This window comes from Polyodon spathula, chromosome 30, assembly GCF_017654505.1.
Source record: "Polyodon spathula isolate WHYD16114869_AA chromosome 30, ASM1765450v1, whole genome shotgun sequence".
Taxonomy (NCBI): Eukaryota; Metazoa; Chordata; class Actinopteri; order Acipenseriformes; family Polyodontidae; genus Polyodon; species Polyodon spathula.
Window position 1 is genome coordinate 2,755,613 of NC_054563.1, and position 18,573 is coordinate 2,774,185.

Here is an 18,573-nt window from a genome sequence, read left to right on the forward strand (position 1 = left end):
CGCACTGCCGTTACGGATTCTGGAGGGTAAAAGCTCTGATAGCCAGGCTCTTTTGCATTTTGGTTTAGACGCTCACTTGCCGAGTGTGGGGGAGCCAGTTCGCGTCCAGCCTCCACTCTGTTGCAAAAGGATCCCAATTCTGTCCCATTGTATATTTTCTGTGGTTTTGACCATATACACACAAAATGGCTGCCGGGCACCTCAATTTGTTTGTTTGGTTTCAACTGTGACTTTCTGTATTTTATACCACAAGTTTCGGGCATTGTGTACCAGGTTTTAAGTGTTAGCAATTGGTGTGAAAATCATCAAACTGCGAACATCATAGCAGCTTAAAGAGAGCCAATCAATTGTGCCTCAAATATTTCCACCTCTGTAAACTTGTAAACTAGTATAACTAGGTTGCCCCCTGCTGGAATTCCAGAGCATTACCTCAAAGTAAGACATTTAAATTAGGAGGAAGCCTTCCTCAGGATAGTTTAGAAATGTGTAGATTTTATTAAAACATGCAGATACTCAATAAATACTTTATGTTCAAAGCCACTGACGCCAATTCAAAAAACGGATTCTCTTCTGCAGGCACTCATATTTATGCTGTTAAAACTTGGGAAAATCTAAATAAGCCTGTATTATGTGTGGCATCCACAGTGGAGTAGTGCAGAGAGGGAACAGTACTGTGAAAGCATGCCCAGAATGCAGACAACCAGGCTTCCAATTCTGTTTTCCACGAGACACTGTCTAGCAGGGAACTCAGTGCTGCAGTAATTTGTGGATGGCTGACGCCAGGCAGTGTCCCAGTAACGCTCTTTCCAGAGAGGTGAAGTGGCTCTCGCTGAGCAGCCTGTGAATTCAGCACACAGGGAAAGACATTTACTTCAGATCAGCAGGAAACGGTCATCGCTGCAAACACACAAAACAAGATCGGCAGGAACAAAAATAAAAAAAAAACAGGGGAAAAAGAAATGATTAAACTCCTAGAGGCTGGAATGTATTGCCTCTACGGGAGTCCCACAATGCACCAGGTGTACTTTGTATTTCTTATGTGCTTTTTCTTATAATGTATTTATTATCTGGTGAAGAGCAAAGTAATGTTTTCTCCCTTGACGTTTAACTACAAAATATTATGTTACAAATCTCTTTAAAATAGATATTTATCAGATGGCACAAAAGTGACGATTCAGAACACAGAGAGTTCTGGATTGCAATGACTTCATTCCTCTGCTGCTGCCTCAGATTATATCAGTTGGCATTGTTGGCTGTTTTGTCTCCACCAGTTCCTCAACATCTAAAATTAACCAGAGATAGTTTCAATACGGAATGAATTAATTAAAAAAGAACACTTATCCTGAGGCAGGTTGCAAACACAGCACAATACATGTACTGTGCACCAGCATCCGAACTGCACACCCAGCTGTACTTCTGTGTAAATATCTGATCTGTGACACTTGGTCACTGGTATTTGTACTCATGTGCAGATCAGATAATACTGTTCTGATACTGAGTTCTGGATTAGTTCAGCACTATTCAGCACCTTCCACAAACTTACTACAGAAAACTAATTCACTACAACAATCTGCATGCAAAAGAAGAGACTGCCGTACCCAGAAACTGTGTCACCAGTGCCCCCTTGTGTCCATATGTACAATGTGCAGTTGTTAAACAGCACCAGAAATCAGATCTGTGAGAGGATAGTTGTAATCATGCAGTGCGTAGAACGGGAAGGGAATACAATGAGCCCTGTAATACACAACATTGTAATCGCTTGCCCTTTGTACAGCCTGCGCAAATACAACAACAGCAGCAACGACAATGTTGGACTTTTGCAGAAGAGCATTTCACAAGCGAAGATGTTCCAAGGAGCCTGCAGAGATAGCGTGCGTATCTTACCTGTGAGTGTGAGAATAACACACGTCGGCCAGGAATCAGTGACACAGAAAGAGGAGGCACTCGTGACCACTGTGTGCTTTAATTAGGCATCTTAAACAACTTCTGAAAAGTCTCCTCCGTTTTACCATGTGTGGCTATGTGTTCCTTGTCTCTTACTATTTTAAATTAACCATGTGTGTGCCTATTATTTCATTTAATCAAAAATGGTTTGATTTCACATGCACAACAAATCAAAACTACAGGGGTGTTCTAATACATGTGCACCTTACTATACAGATAGCTAGACAGACAGAAAGATAGATCTATACAGTATATCTGTATGTATATCTCAATCCCTGTTGTCTTTTTCAGTACCGAGCCGCTCCCCAGAGAACGTGCAGGCCTCGGCCTCCTCCCCTGAAATCATCTCTCTGTCCTGGTCCATGCCACCCAAGGAGGCTCTCAACGGCATTCTTCAGGGATTCCGGGTCATTTACTGGGCAAACCTGCCCGACGGAGGTACAGCTTTTTATATAAAAATCTGTCTGATTTTCCTCCTGGGAATTTACGGCACCAATGCATTTAACGTTATTCCAACATTGCCTGTGATTAGACAGCACTGGCTTTTCATCTTCATCGTCATCATAATCATCACTTCAGACGGATAGTCGAACCCTCATTACAATAGCTCTGTGTTTGTGTGAACAGTTCATTATTTCTAATGAAGCTCACTTGACACTTTAATCCTCTATTATCTTGCTGTCGATTACTCCCTCTTCCCACACTCTGCCTTAGTTCATGCTCAGACCTTTGCCTCTGAACCCTCTCAGTCCTCCAGAGCACAAACTCTGATTGTTTCTGACAGCGGCGCTACCTTTAACCCCAGACCTGTCAAGTCGTATTGGATCTAAACCCTGTTCTGCTTGAATCAGGAATGTACTGTAATAGAATGACAGGCAAATCAAGCACACATAATACCAGGAGGTACCGTGGAATTGTGATAATTTGCTGTTGGTGCTTTTTTAAAATGTCTTTCTTTATATATCAGAGCTTGGCACACTCTTAATATAGACTGGTGAGACTCTTGTGACCTGTCAGGCTGTTTAGTGAATCTCATATTAGAGAACCTGAATTAGCTCAAACGGCTGCTGTGGGCAGTGGGAGAGTCTGGGTCACTGTGCTGTCTGAGTTATAGTCCTTGGATTTGCTGATCTTACAGATGTATTGGAAATGAGCCTCTAGCTTCCTTCCACTGAACTGGTTAGATAGATCAGATCCTCTGCTGCTCCAATGAGTACCAGTCATGTGAACTTACATTGAAATCTTCCTAAGTGCAAACACACACAAAAAGTGTAAAGAAATGAAATCGAATATGTAGGTGATGTCTGTAGGGTCTGGTTTTTGGGCTAAACCCAATGACTCCTAAAATAAATAAATAAATATATATATATATATATTACTAGATAATATATATATATATGGATATATATAATATATATATATATATATATATAACCCTTTGTTATTGTTGTGCAGCTGTATCGAGGGAACTGTCTTGAATGATTAGGACTACTTTTGTAAAAACAAGTAAAGTTTTCTTATTTTTAATAAGCACATAAAGCTTCTACTGTTTTACTTGTTAAGCATATAATAAACAGGGCCTGGTTTTACCAAATTTCTGAAACAGAGCTCTATTAACCCAGCTTTTTATCCAGAAAACTGTAAAACAAAACAAAACAAAAAAACCAAACAATAATAATAATTCGAAAAGCAGAAACCCTGTGATATCTCTTCAAGACTGTGATCCCTCATGTGCAGTAATCATAAGAATCCACCAGAGGGAGCCATGATACTTTTATCTGATTGAAACCCCAGCAGCAGACTCATCTCTTTGATTCAATTTGCAGGCTGCCATCCCCAGGTAGGGGTAGGTATGGAACCGGAAATATAGTTAGCCTGTGAAGTTTTCGGTTTTTATTTTCCAAACTCTACCTCCCTTTTAAATGTTAATTAGTAGTTACTAAGCAGTCTCTGCACCCTAATAAAGAAAAAAAAAAAAACTATCAATTAAAGACTGGTTTTAAGATCTTTTTTCTTCTTTGCTACAAATCAAGGATATTTTAAATGGTGTACTTGCTATCATTGTATACATCGTACTGGGTATGTTTATGCCTAAAAGAGAATCTGTCAGGACAACTCTGTTAAGCCAATGAAAATTACAGAAGCACAACGATAAACTCGACTACTACAAGAGTGAAATGCGATTAGGATCAGCGATGAGCATTTAACCTAATTTTCACGTCTGTGTGAAATAAAAGTCAAGTTTAACTAAGTTTAACGGGGCAACAGAGTCGGCTCCAAATAAGTTTAAAGGGACGTCATGTCATGACTCCCCTCCAAAAAACAAAAAACGGTGAATCTGCCGGGAATCTCCAGCTGGCTGTGGATGCCTTCAAGAACAGCCCCAAACATTGCCCATTGCATTGTGACACCGACAAACATGAGAAACCCCCACAAAGGGTACAATGTGTGATGCGTTTTGTTTTGTCCCCCACCCCCAGAGCTTGGAGAGATCAGGAATGTCACAGCCACACAGCCCTCCCTGGAGCTGGACGGCCTGGAGAAGTACACCAACTACAGTATCCAGGTGCTGGCCTTCACACGGGCAGGGGATGGGGTGCGCAGCGAGCAGATCTTCATTCGCACCAAGGAGGATGGTGAGAGCACAGAGTCACCTTACAAAACAAGTTCAATTCCTTCAATTCCTTTAACACGGTGGTCTCACTGTAAGCGGGAATTAACACTAATTTCCAAAATGAGGACCATGGTGAAAAATGTCACATGTTCTATTAACCACCACTTGGGGTCACTCTATTCCTTTATCGATTTCTGCTCATTTAAGAGTCTTGGTACAGCGGTTAATTAACTAAGTTAGCGAATCAAAAAAAGAACTGATGACAGCCAGACTAAACAAAGTTGCTGCCTAACTAGTTTAGGTACTGAAGCTTGCACAGCACACAGTGACATGGCTAGGATTTGTATGTACTGTGTGTGATAACATTTCCATGTGCTTCGTTTAGTTTGAAAAGTCTTAAGCACAATTGGACAGCCCCTATCTCATGTTGAGCTGACTCTGTTAGAAACTGTCCTGCTCTATTGAGAAGGTAAAGCTGAGTTAAACGAGAACATGTAGCAGTTTCAGTGAAGGACACTGGATAGAAATCCTTTGGCTGCCCTGGTAATGAAATTGGTTAATTCCTTGTTAGGCCACGTTGCGAGTTTGTTGTGCACACAGGGAGTGTGCTGTGCTGTGCTGTGTAAGGATCTTTAGCAAATTCACAATGACAAGAGAGCACTCTACTGTACTGCACATTACTTTTGAAAAATATATATGAAGAAACGAAAGACAATGACATAAAAAGCAGCAATGTCTCCTGCATGTCAGCTGCTAACTGAAGGTCATTGTAGCTGCATTTCAGCTGCAGTAACTGCAGTCTAGCTGCTCGCTCCTCTGATGTGCAAACTTGCCGCTTGTTTATTGCAGTCTGACTGCAGCTGCTTTTTAAATATAGTTTTTTCTTTAATTTTTTTATCTTTTTTTTTTTTAATGGCATTTTCCTCAAACTGATGAGCCCGCAGACTTGGAACTCTGACTCTCTGCCCTTTATCGATGTCCTTTATTGAGCCGGGAGCTTGGATTGATTCTGGGATGCATGAGCGTCTTTGACTCGCTCGCCCCTCAATCAGAGAGCTCTGCAGGGCAGCACCCCCCGGGGGAAGGGGAAGGGGAAGGTGTTTCTTCACTCGTCTGCCGTTTCCTGGTCACTCTGGAGGTGGTGGTGTTGTCTAATCGATCACTTTGATCTCGGCTGTGCTTTAAACTTGATCCCGTAATGAGCTGAAACAGGACAGACTTTAACACAACACCCGCAGTACTGTACACATGCAGACAGCATTAAACTGTGCCTTATTAAACACATACCTCTTTGCCAACTAAAGGTATGACAAGGGATCTTTGTTGTGTGTTTTTTTTTTTTTACATTTTTAGTTCTGTATTAACACATTTCAGATTTTTTTTTTAATGTACACAGCTTATCAGAAAAGTCTATTTATGGGGTGTTACAGTATTTATTATTTAATACGTTTTTCTAGTATTTTTACATATGGTGAGCGCTAGATATGTTAATGGAGTAATGATCACTTTGAATCACATGAAAGATCCTGTCACACGCCACACTGTAAAGGCACTTCTTGTGCAACATGTATTGTGGACTCCAGCTGAAAGTTCAAGCTTCCTGCCTTTGCTGCAGTTTGGTGGCAGGATGAGTCATCCAATTTAAAGGGAAAAAATAAACAAACATCAGAAAAAATCTGAGGAATTTGGCAGACAGTTATCATGCTAATGAGAGGTGTTTTTTTCCCAGCCTTGATTATCACCCCTTTAAGAAAAAGTCAGGGCAAAACCAGTTTGCAGGTGTTTGTGTCCCTGGGGATCAGAGCAGTTTGCAGGTGTGTGTGTCTCTGGGGATCAGAGCAGTTTGCAGGTGTGTGTCTCCCTGGGGATCAGAGCAGTTTGCAGGTGTGTGCCCTGGGGATCAGAGCAGTTTGCAGGTGTTTGTGTCCCTGGGGATCAGAGCAGTTTGCAGGTGTGTATCTCCCTGGGGATCAGAGCAGTTTGCAGATGTGTGTCTCCCTGGGGATCAGAGCAGTTTGCAGGTGTGTGTCTCCCTGGGGATCAGAGCAGTTTGTAGGTGTTTGTGTCCCTGGGGATCAGAGCAGTTTGCAGATGTGTGTGTCCCTGGGGATCAGAGCAGTTTGCAGGTGTTTGTGTCCCTGGGGATCAGAGCAGTTTGCAGGTGTGTGTCTCCCTGGGGATCAGAGCAGTTTGCAGGTGTGTGTCTCCCTGGGGATCAGAGCAGTTTGCAGGTGTGTGTCTCCCTGGGGATCAGAGCAGTTTGCAGGTGTGTATCTCCCTGGGGATCAGAGCAGTTTGTAGGTGTGTGTGTCTCTGGGGATCAGAGCAGTTTGCAGGTGTGTATCTCCCTGGGGATCAGAGCAGTTTGTAGGTGTGTGTGTCTCTGGGGATCAGAGCAGTTTGCAGGTGTGTGTGTCCCTGGGGATCAGAGCAGTTTGCAGGTCTGTGTGACCTGGTCCCTGTTGCTCTTGTCATGTTTAGTGCCGGGGGCCCCGGGGGGAGTGAAGGCTGCCGCATCCTCTGGCTCGATAGTGTTTGTCTCCTGGCTGCCTCCCCTCAAGCTGAACGGCATCATCAGGAAATACACCATCTTCTGCTCCAACCCCTACCCCACGGTAAGCAGCGCCACTTCATCACGGTCTAATCTGCAAATCGAGATCATCTTTCATCATCGCACGGAATGAGTTACAGTCCGCATAAATCGCCCTCTTCCCTCCCGCGATGTCTTCATCTGTTTAAAGAAATGTTGAAACATGGAGTTTTGCATCAGGCAGAGATTGAAGATGTATAGGATAGATACAGTGGCGTCAGATTGAAGATGTATAGGATAAGAGCACAACCTGAGTAGACCATACTAGGTAAATAACGATACAATAAACTCCTCAAACTTTAGCAACAGTCTAGACATGTTTTTGGAGATCTAAACTGTATTTAAAAACAAATTTTAAAAATTCATTAAAAATAACTCTTCTTTGGAGGGGAGATTCATCCCTGTTGGAGCCTCAGACCCCACTTCATGCAGCCCCTGGTGGTCCTGGAATCTGAAGAACTGGGATCTGGGGTGTTGTTGCTAGGGTTAGGGGTAGAGCTGATTAATGATAATGGCAGTGTGTTGGAGTCTCTGTAGAGACGCTGTTCTCTCTCTTCTTCGCAGGTAATCAGTGAATTCGAAGCCTCCCCCGACGTGTTTTCTTACCAGATCCCGAATCTGAGTCGCAGCCGACAGTACAGCATCTGGGTGGTGGCAGTGACGGCCGCAGGGAGGGGAAACGCCAGTGACATCATCACCGTGGAGCCTCTCGCGAAAGGTACGCTGTCTTCCGTTCAGCTTGGGTGTGATCTCTGGTTCTGATAAGCAGGGGTTAGTTTTTGTTTCTTAAATAAATACGAAAGCTGTATTAGGTCCAATTCAATCAATGTTCCATTGGTATATGTGCATCTTCAATTCAGGTCTAGACTTGTAGAGCTTAATATTTTTTGCCAGTGTTCAGGTTATGGCAGAATAATTTGTGCCATAGAACAGAGATATAATGATTGTCTGAAAGTTCCAGATTGTTCATCATTTTGCACAATTTGGAACCTAAAGGGATACGTCACATCATACACATTTCCCATAGTTTCTAATTCTAATCTATGATGTATGTTCAGTATTTTTCTCTATTGTTGCTTATGATTTAATATTTGCCTTGCCTGCTAACTATTCCCACAAAAACTGCTTCAGAAAAGACTCCTGATTGTCAGGAAGGTTTGGGAAGCATCTTAGCGTTGTGCACTGAAGCCTATAGGTGAAACTGAAGCCAGTGCAACAAATTGTTATCTGACAAGAACCTGAAAGGATCCAGATTTGTTTTCTTTTTTCTTTATTTATTGGCAGTCAAGTTCACTTTCAAAATGGCAGTGCTGGCATTATAAGCCTGGGGAGTCTACCAGCCCCTGTGCCTCTTTCCTTGCTAGATAATGTAAACTTTTCAGAAGCTTCAAGACACAAATCCTCTATGTATATACCTTCCCCCCGCCTCTATTTGTGCAGCTTCTCATCTTGTTGACCCAAAGCCCTTTGCTTAAAAGGCTGTTTAATATTTAAACCCACACATTTTCTCCCCAGCTCCTGCCAGGATCTTGACGTTCAGTGGCACTGTGACAACCCCCTGGATGAGGGATATTGTCTTACCCTGCAAGGCGGTAGGAGATCCCCCACCCACCGTGAAGTGGCTGAAGGAGAGGTAAACATAACCCCAATACCACATCCACACACCGCTTCATTTCAGCGCTAATTAGCTGCTGGAGACTGCAGCCTTGGGGTGATGTGTGTCTGGTGAGCTCCGGACTGGACTGCAGGTCTTATCTTCTGTAGGCCACAGGCACATCAAAGGAATATACGCTGTGGGGTGCAGATGTATCAGAGCACTTGAAGATGTGTCTGTCCTTTTATATAGAGCGCTTCATGAAAACCTCTGGGGGTGAGAATTCCAATTTCCACTCGGTAATCAGTAGAAACAATAGGCACTCGTGTATGAGAATGTTAGACCACATTGTGCTTTTAATTAGACATCTTAAACAACTTCTAAAAAATCTCAGGCATTTTACCATTTGTGGCTATTTGTTCTCTTAGTATTTTAAATGAATTGCATGTTTGGCCTATTAAAGTCATCAGTTAAATTATACAATCATTAATTTGCCTATTTTGACAATTTTCTAAGATTTTCAAACAGACCGATGAGGATGGCACATGTACCTCATCTCCTCCCCATACTAGTTATGTCTCTCCTCATATTCTCCATACATACAAACAAAAGGAATAGACCTGGACACTCCCTGAAGGTGAATTTCAAGCACCAGATTTTCTTATTGACAAATGTACACTGCAGAACATACAAAGAGGAGATGGTCTTGTAATAAAACCTGCCGACAATGGAGGAGCCGTGGCTGTGTGGAGTAAAGATCTCTGCATAACAGAAGCCCATCTGCAACTTTCCCATACTAACGTCTATGTTAAGAATCACACTGATCTCACTTGGCATGGACAGGTCACTGTCATTTCCACTAGCGATGGTGCATCTCAAATACTCTGTCACCAGCATCACCAGTCTTTAATTACTTGTTTATTCCTTAAGAAACCCATTAAGATTAAACAACTCATTTACAAAGACCTCTGGAGAGGCTAAAGGGGCCAGCGGTAGCAACAGGAACACAGCGCCGCTGCCATTACATAAAATCACATACAGCGTTGACATCAATTACATTCAGCTTATACGCAGGGAGCACTCAATAACTAAACTACTTTGTTATGAACTGTTGACGAGTTACAGGCTATGGTCAAAGACGCAGCTTTTTTCAGCTTCCCTTGCATTTACAAACACCTTCTCTTCAGTTTGATAATTCATGAATTTGGTAAATTCATGGCTAGGCCATGTGGATTACAAATGTGACATAAACTTTGACAATAACAAGGGAGTGCTTGCTATAATCAAAGCAATAACCGAAAGTATATTTTAAACTGTTAAATGGGAGTTTTAAAACTACTTTTTATTTCTTCATTTTATCAGTAACTTTGTTAAGCATGAGCTAGAGAATCTTCAGCTACCATAAAAGTAACTAGCTGTGTTTGAGGCTGGTTTTGAAAAACAAAGTAGTGCACAACACATTGACAAGCCTGATGTTAAAGTTCTGGTATTATTAACAAGAAGCTGATTGTTGTAGTTAACCATGCGTTCGATGCATTCTGATTTAGTACTGGGAGCCCTTCTCCGGTGATGATTGACGGACGGCGCAGTATCTACGGCAACGGGAGCTTTGTCATCCGGACTGTAAAAGCTGAGGATTCTGGGTACTACAGCTGTGTTGCCAGTAACAACTGGGGTTCCGATGAGATTGTTCTCAATCTTCAGGTGCAAGGTAAGAACCCCATCTCTCCTTATGCTTTTAAATTAGGCCCTTCTTGTAATCCTGCCTAACAGCTGCCAGCAATATGCAGTCACTGTGTCTCCCGAGTCACATCATGAGGGGATTGTGACATGATACCAAGCAGCTTGCCTCCAGTTTCACAAAACACTGAAAAAAACTCTATTTTCAGATGGAGCGATAAAGTTTAGCAGAAATCCAACCAGCACGTCTATATGATGTGTTGTTTTCTTGAATTGTGTTTTTTTTTTTAATCGAAGTTACTTGAAATTAGCAGGAACTGTTGTGAAACTCGCCCCAGGGTTGTTAATGTATGATTAACCAAATATTTGAGACCAGCATAGCCATGCTGATCAAGATAGGATTTATTAAGCATACCTTTTTCTTTATATCTTTCTGTCCATTAATGATCCTATACCACTATTTTAAAGAGTGTTTCTGTTGACCACTGTGTTCTTGTTAAATAACATTCCAATTCACTGCAAAAATGTACCGTGTAATAAAAAGTTTTTTCACTGCCAACAACAGTTTACAGCAGTTTCATCACAGTAAGTGTACAGTACAGTCTCTAAAACTGCTGTTTCTTGCCATATGTTAAGCCTGTTCCTCTGTTTGCAGTTCCTCCTGACCAGCCCAGGCTCACTGTGTCTAAAACCACCTCCTCTTCAATCACACTGTCCTGGATACCTGGAGACAACGGAGGGAGTTCAATCAGAGGTGAGCACAAACAGCAGCTGTTACCTGCAGGCTTCGATAAAGGAGTGGCAAAGGGATAGGAGCTCCTGCTCAGCCCCTCTTCAAGGGGTGACCTTTTCTTTATCCTGTTATGAAATAAAGCTGCAACAATAAAAGGTGGTTTTAAGTGAAATGCTGTTACGACCAGTAATGTGAAATTATAGAATATCCCTAGTGTGTCTGTGTCTCTACATGTTCTTTGGCTTGACTCTGGTTTTAAATGGATGTGAACATTGCTAATGCAAATTGAACTTTAATTACTAACACTTTTATAGTGAATAGTGTGTTTGAATTGGTGGTGCTTCAACGATTACGAAGGTTAGGAGTACAGGCTAGAAGTGGTATAATAAGCTGTTCAGTTTGTTACAGTGCATTACACAGCATCCATGTGGTTCTGATAAATATTCATTGCAGTTCATGTTCACTTTATATTCTCAGAAAGCCTACCATATGGCCATTTTGTCTCATCATTTATGTAACCTCCACCACCCATTTCGTTAATCTGTCTTGGAAATACTGGTTAAGAGCAGCTTGTCGCGCGGCACAAGAAGAAAAAAGCATGGTTTGATTGCCTTTGTGTTTCTGAATGCCCTGCCTGCCTCCTCCTCCTCCTCCAAGGTTACATCCTGCAGTACTCTGAGGACAACAGTGAGCAGTGGGGCAGCTTTCCCATCAGCCCTAGCGAGCGAGCTTACCGACTGGAGAACCTGAAATGTGGAACGTGGTACAAGTTCACACTGACTGCCCAGAATGGAGTGGGGCCGGGGCGCATCAGTGAAATCATTGAGGCCAAGACTCATGGGAAAGGTATGGGATGGACTGTCCTATTGAAAACTATATCACTGGCAGAATAACAGGATTGTTAAGTAACAGTCACAGGATTGTGTGCTTAGTAGGAAATATTAGTGCAATACAGTGTTTCAAAATGTACAGTAGTACCTGTATTGTGAAGTGTATCCTTATTTATTAAAACCACCTTTACTACTGGTCTAGTCTCTTATTGTTACAAAACAAAGCCAGGCACAGATCAGAGATTAAACTACCAAGCAGTGCTACAGTTTCTAACAACAGTAAAACTCACTTAAAAAAAATGGTTTTAAATACGGACATAATAATTTGAAGAAAACTGAATCCTGCACTCTTAAAAAAACACCTTATATTAATTACTAGGCAGGTACTGTAGATCAAATTAGGGTGTAACCATTCTATATGTCCTGAGTTTCAAAGTACCTGGCTCTCCTTGTTCTGTCCACACAGAGCCCCAGTTTTCTAAGGAGCAGGAACTCTTTGCCAGCATCAACACCACTCGAGTCAAGCTGAACCTGATTGGCTGGAACGATGGCGGTTGCCTCATCACCTCCTTCACACTGGAGTACCGTCCCTTCAGCACGACGGTATGGACCACTGCCCAGCGGACCTCACTATCCAAGAGCTATATACTGTACGACCTGAAGGAGGCGACGTGGTACGAGCTGCAGATGAGAGTGTGCAACAGCGCGGGGTGCGCAGAGAAACAGGCCAAGTTTGCTACACTGAGCTACGACGGCAGTGAGTATGTTTTCGGTTCAGTCTGTGATACAGGGCTGCTGCAGTTCTGCTTTGCAACATTTTCATGACCTTTCAACTGACACCATTGTCCTATTTAGTGTCTGCTATTGGAGCAACAGAACACCAACTGAATGTTGAAAGATCGCAAAAGGAAGCGTTCAGGAATTTGCACAACCCTACCGCTGCAAATCGCCAATGTCATTGCCCGTGGGACGCTCCAAAACGCACACATGATATGTCTTGCTACCTTGTAGTTACTTTGTTCTTTTATTCAGCTGGCAATGCAATAAAGACCACAAGGCTCACCCCTTGTGGGTGGGTAGATTGCATTTTAACATACCGTACCATTCTCAGCACTTATCGATGAGGAGACATTGCCTGTTTCTCTGTGTGAGTTACAGAGGTCATCACCTCCGCACTATATTTCAAAGACTTTGAATGTGCTGAACAAGGCAATAGCTGATAAGAGGTTTTTGTCAGCATTTTAAAGCAGTTTGCTATGCTGTACTGCATAACCAGCACATAAATTGAAGTCTTGGTGAATTTTTGCTTATTCTTGCTTACTGATTAATTGCTCCCTCGTTCCAGCTTTACACCTACGAAATGAGACATGATGTTTGATATACTGCTGACACCCAATATTAACCTTGCTGCTGAATTACTCAGATTTCAAAACCTGTATTTTTTTTTTAATTCTTTTTAAAACTTTTCTGCACTTACTAATATCAAAAAAGCACAAGAAGAGATGGGGTGCTACTGTTCTGCAGTTATCAGTTCTGTTTGCTTAAGGATGTGTGATGAACTCTGAAAGTGAGGGGAGGGATATTCATTTGAACAAACTGCTGTCACTTCATCAGAGCTGCAATCGTAGATGTGTTTTTTTTTTTTTCCTCTTCTAAATTATAAAGGAGGCCTGGTTGGGATCGTTACTCTGTCATACAAATCTGTGGGTTCTATGATGAATAGGCTGTAAATTCTAATTTAATTTGATGCTGTCGTCAGGTACCGCAGCTGGGATGTCTGTATTTTTATGACATTTCTATTACGGGCGTATTGATTGTGGTCGTGTAAATTAAATAATGCGATTGAGACCGGAATTGGAATCATTTACTTGCTAGCAGTTCTATGCCAATGCTAGACATCTACGTGCAGAGGGTGCTGATTTTTACATGCAGAAGGTGCTGATTTTTACATGCAGAGGGTGCTGATTTTTACGTGCAGTGTGTGCTGATTTTTACATGCAGTGTGTGCTGCTTTTACATGCAGAGGGTGCTGATTTTTACATGCAGAGGGTGCTGATCTTTACGTGCAGTGGATGCTGATTTTTACATGCAGTGGGTGCTGATTTTTACGTGCAGAGGGTGCTGATTTTTACGTGCAGAGGGTGTTGATTTTTACGTGCAGAGGGTGCTGATTTTTACGTGCAGAGGGTGCTGATTTTTAGTTTTTCTTCCTTTTATAAAAACAATCCCAAACTGTGCTAATTTAGCAATGTTGTGCATTATTTAATCAGCTGTTGCAGCACAATTAGCAACAGCATGTTTCGTTCAATACACAGGCAGCAGCTATTACTCTCTTGCACTAATGACAACATGGTCAAGGGGAGTCACTCGTTAATATTGGTCCCAAAGCAGAGATACATTGTTGGATACTGACATTAGTGTGAGAGTTAAATAAGAGGAGCTTTCACAGTACCTATTATCTGGTCATTTACCAAACGATATTCCATTCCAGTGCAGCGGCACTGCGATGTACCACTGGACAGTGATAACACAAGGGCAGCTGCAATGGTGGCCCAATGGTAACACTTTCATATACCACCACGCTGGTATGAACCCAACACACAGTGTGCATTGGCATCATACCAGTACCTGTGTGTTGCTGAATCTAATCAGTGTAATATTTGTACCAATCACTGTGTTGCTATTACTGGCTGGTCCTTGATTTCTCTGGTTGTTTTTCTAGGGTTTCTTCATGACAATAGCCTGGTATTATAATGGGATTAGCAGTGGTGTTTTTTATCGTACAAAGCTTTGTTAATGAAATGTTGCCTAGAGTACTATCCATTTGGGAACTGAAATTTGAATTTTGTAGATAGTAGAGACCTGCAGAGTTCAACCCTTGACAAATATAGTCTTAAGATTTTTTAATCTTTTGTTTTTATTGTATGTGAATAACAGACTTTTATTATGTATTTTTAAGGCACAATCCCGCCCCTCATTAAATCAGTGGTGCAGGACACAGAAGGCCTGGCGACCAATGAGGGTCTGAAGATGATGGTGACCGTTTCCTGTATCCTGGTGGGCATCCTGCTGCTGTTTGTGCTGCTGCTCGTCGTGAGGAGGAGGAGGAAGGAGCAACGACTCAAGAGACTCAGGGGTTAGTGAAACAGACGGGAGCTTCTGACTCTCCACAGACCACATACTGTGCACAGCATTAACAAGGGGAGCACACTGTCCACACCCCACATACTGTGCACAGCGTTAACAAGGGGATCACACTGTCCACACACCACATACTGTGCACAGCGTTAACAAGGGGAGCACACTGTCCACACACCACATACTGTGCACAGCGTTAACAAGGGGATCACACTGTCCACACCCCACATACTGTGCACAGCGTTAACAAGGGGAGCACACTGTCCACACACCACATACTGTGCACAGCGTTAACAAGGGGATCACACTGTCCACACCCCACATACTGTGCACAGCGTTAACAAGGGGATCACACTGTCCACACACCACATACTGTGCACAGCGTTAACAAGGGGAGCACACTGTCCACACACCACATACTGTGCACAGCGTTAACAAGGGGAGCACACTGTCCACACACCACATACTGTGCACAGCGTTAACAAGGGGAGCACACTGTCCACACACCACATACTGTGCACACGTTAACAAGGGGATCACACTGTCCACACACCACATACTGTGCACAGCGTTAACAAGGGGGCACACTGTCCACACACCACATACTGTGCACAGCGTTAACAAGGGGAGCACACTGTCCACACACCACATACTGTGCACAGCGTTCCACACACCACATACTGTGCACAGCGTTAACAAGGGGATCTGCACACTCTGCACACACCTAGTGCAACACTATAGATGTCTTAACAAGGGGAAAAGTCCACACCCCAGTACTGTGCACAGCGTTAACAAGGGGATCATGCTCTCCACACACCACATACTGTGCACAGCGTTAACAAGGGGATCTGCACACTCTGCACACACCTAGTGCAACACTATAGATGTCTTAATAATAATAATAATAATAATAATACCCCTCCAGATCCTGGCCTAGTCAAATGAAATAATAATAATAATAATAATAATAATAATAATAATAATAATAATAATAATAATAATAAATAAGCTCAAAAGGAAGATGGTTTTCAGAGATTAAGAATCTTGCCATGCACTTCAAAGCCATTCTCATCTCATCTGAATGGGCCCCTGGAGGGCTGATAAACTCTGTATTGACAGCAGGATATACTGGTGCTGCTATTGCATTTATTGGAAGCTCTGAATGTCAGTGTCTGTCACAGCGTGATCATTGACTTGGGGAAATGGATTGGTTGGTATTTACTGAGAGCACATAAACCATGGTGTGCACAGGGATGAGATCTATAGCTCTGACATTACCCTGGGACACCCCCAGCTGTAGTTGGGATAAAGAGTGTAACCCAGACCTATATATTATTTTTATTTTCTGTTTAGTGCTGTTATTGTATTTGGCACAGGTCAAGCATGGTACAGGAAGCAGTAGTGTAAGCATCTTTCGGCTAGTTTCACAAACCATGATTAGCTCCAATCTTGGATTACTTTACCTAAATTAACATTGAGTGGTCTGAGATTAGTGAACTAGCCTGCTGTCAGCATTGGATCGTAGATTTGAGGTTTAAAGCTGGGGGGGTTTTAGTGTGGTGTTATATGGCTGGTTTCACAGGCCCTGATTAGCACTGACCTTGGACTACCTGATGTTACTTTAGGTAAGGAGACTAGTGCTAATTTGGGTGTGTGAAACCAGGCTAATTTGGGCGTGTGAAACCAGGCAGTTGGGTTCAAAGATATTTTAAAATTCACATTTCAAAAGAGAAATGTAATTCCACATTTATTTTTTTTTTTTATTACAGATGCAAAAAGCTTGGCTGAGATGCTAATGAGGTAATTATCTTATATAATATTACACTGCAGTGCATGGATTAAATGTACTTGTGTTCTATTTTGTTAACAATAGATTATAAAATGGCTTGGGTGAACAGAGCTGATTGGCTGTGAAAGGTTTTCCAGCAGTGCCATAGTGCTTGTTCCATCGTGGATTGCTGAACATTGCTATGCAGCTGGACTGTTATAAAAAGGAGTGTATTCAAAGAGCTGTTTATATGTCCACAATGTGCACGTTTTCCTTCTGCAATCGGTTGTTTTGTAATTGCAATTATGAATCATGTATGACAAATCGATGTTAAGAGTCTTATCTTGTGTATTGATGTCATCCTGTGCATAAAACACATTGTGTGGTTAATCGTAGTTCATGAGTACATCAGCTGTGATTTATAATAAGGTAATACATTGTGTGTTACAACAGAAATCATTTTGCTCAGCTCAAACTGCACAAGATGACATCACTTATAACAAAATGAGAGTCCCCGCACACGGCATCCTCACTTATAGAAGACACTTTGTTGTGATTTGACCTCTGGATTATAATGCGTGTGTACAATGTGCCAGCATAAAGAATATCTAAATATCACTTTCAGACAGTCAATGAAAGAAAAGCTTTATTTTTATACAACAAATAAGCAAATATACAACACATTTAGCAGATGCTTTTATCTAAGGTGACTTACAAAGACTAGGGGGTGAACCGTGTGGTGAACCATGAGTCACTTACAATAGAACCACATCTGAAGGACAGAGCACAAGGAGGCTGAGTAACTTGCTTGATGTCACACACAGTGAGTCACTAGCTGAGCTGGGATTGAACTGGGAACCTGCTGGTAACAAGACCCTTTCTTTAACCACTGGACCACCAAGCCGTCTTAAAAATGCAGCAGCATTTCCTTTAGCTCCTATAACTGTCATTATTGTATTACTGGGTAGAGCACCCCCCCTCCCAGGCCCAAATACATTTTCTGTTTACTGTAAAGCAAGTCTTTTTTTCTTAGTAGTTTAATTGGGTAGACTGTATTTACGAGAGCTACACTGTAAGGGAGTTCATGTAAAATGCATGTGGGAGAGCGTGATTGTGTACCATACGTGTGTCTATCCATTAATTTCTGTTAGATTTAAAATTTTCACAGGTGTCTCTGCCCTTTCTCTTCCAGCAAAAACACCCGGACTTCGGACACCCTGAACAAGCAGCAGCAGACACTGAGAATGCACATCGACATCCCCAGAGCCCAGCTCCTCATCGAGGAGAGAGACACCATGGAGACAATCGGTACGGCACGGCCTGCCCAAATCCATGCCAGCCTGCCTGCTGCCTGTGCCAGCTCTACAACAGCAATACGAAACCGCTTCATTGCAGCCCTCTGCGTGCTGCTTTGTGTGTTTGTTTGTCTGTGCTTTTCTCTTAGTAGCTGAATCGGATAGACTGTATTTTTTACTGAGTATACAGGGTGCCTCGTATGTCAAGCATCATAGGCAATATCATGTATTACACCGATTAGGATCTGTTAAATACAGCTGGGCGGCCACACCCTGATGACTATCTGCACCAAACATCAAAATGATCTGAATTATTTCCACTTTCTCCTCTGAGAAAAAGAATGCCTCTGACTTCCAACTTCTGGGGCATCCTGAATGTTGAATGCA

General features: G+C 42.4%; 1 protein-coding gene across 1 annotated transcript in view; it reads left to right on the forward strand.

The window, feature by feature from the left end:
- The window catches only part of dscamb (Down syndrome cell adhesion molecule b), a 140,984-nt gene that overhangs the window by 113,643 nt on the left and 8,768 nt on the right, over positions 1–18,573 (forward strand). The window contains exons 17-28 of the mRNA XM_041233048.1: positions 2,236–2,382; positions 4,425–4,580; positions 7,040–7,173; positions 7,713–7,866; positions 8,664–8,781; positions 10,290–10,453; positions 11,078–11,176; positions 11,813–12,001; positions 12,452–12,742; positions 14,945–15,121; positions 16,893–16,923; positions 18,084–18,199. Of these exons, the coding sequence (XP_041088982.1) occupies positions 2,236–2,382; positions 4,425–4,580; positions 7,040–7,173; positions 7,713–7,866; positions 8,664–8,781; positions 10,290–10,453; positions 11,078–11,176; positions 11,813–12,001; positions 12,452–12,742; positions 14,945–15,121; positions 16,893–16,923; positions 18,084–18,199 (1,776 nt within the window). The remainder of the gene's footprint in view (positions 1–2,235; positions 2,383–4,424; positions 4,581–7,039; positions 7,174–7,712; positions 7,867–8,663; positions 8,782–10,289; positions 10,454–11,077; positions 11,177–11,812; positions 12,002–12,451; positions 12,743–14,944; positions 15,122–16,892; positions 16,924–18,083; positions 18,200–18,573) is intronic.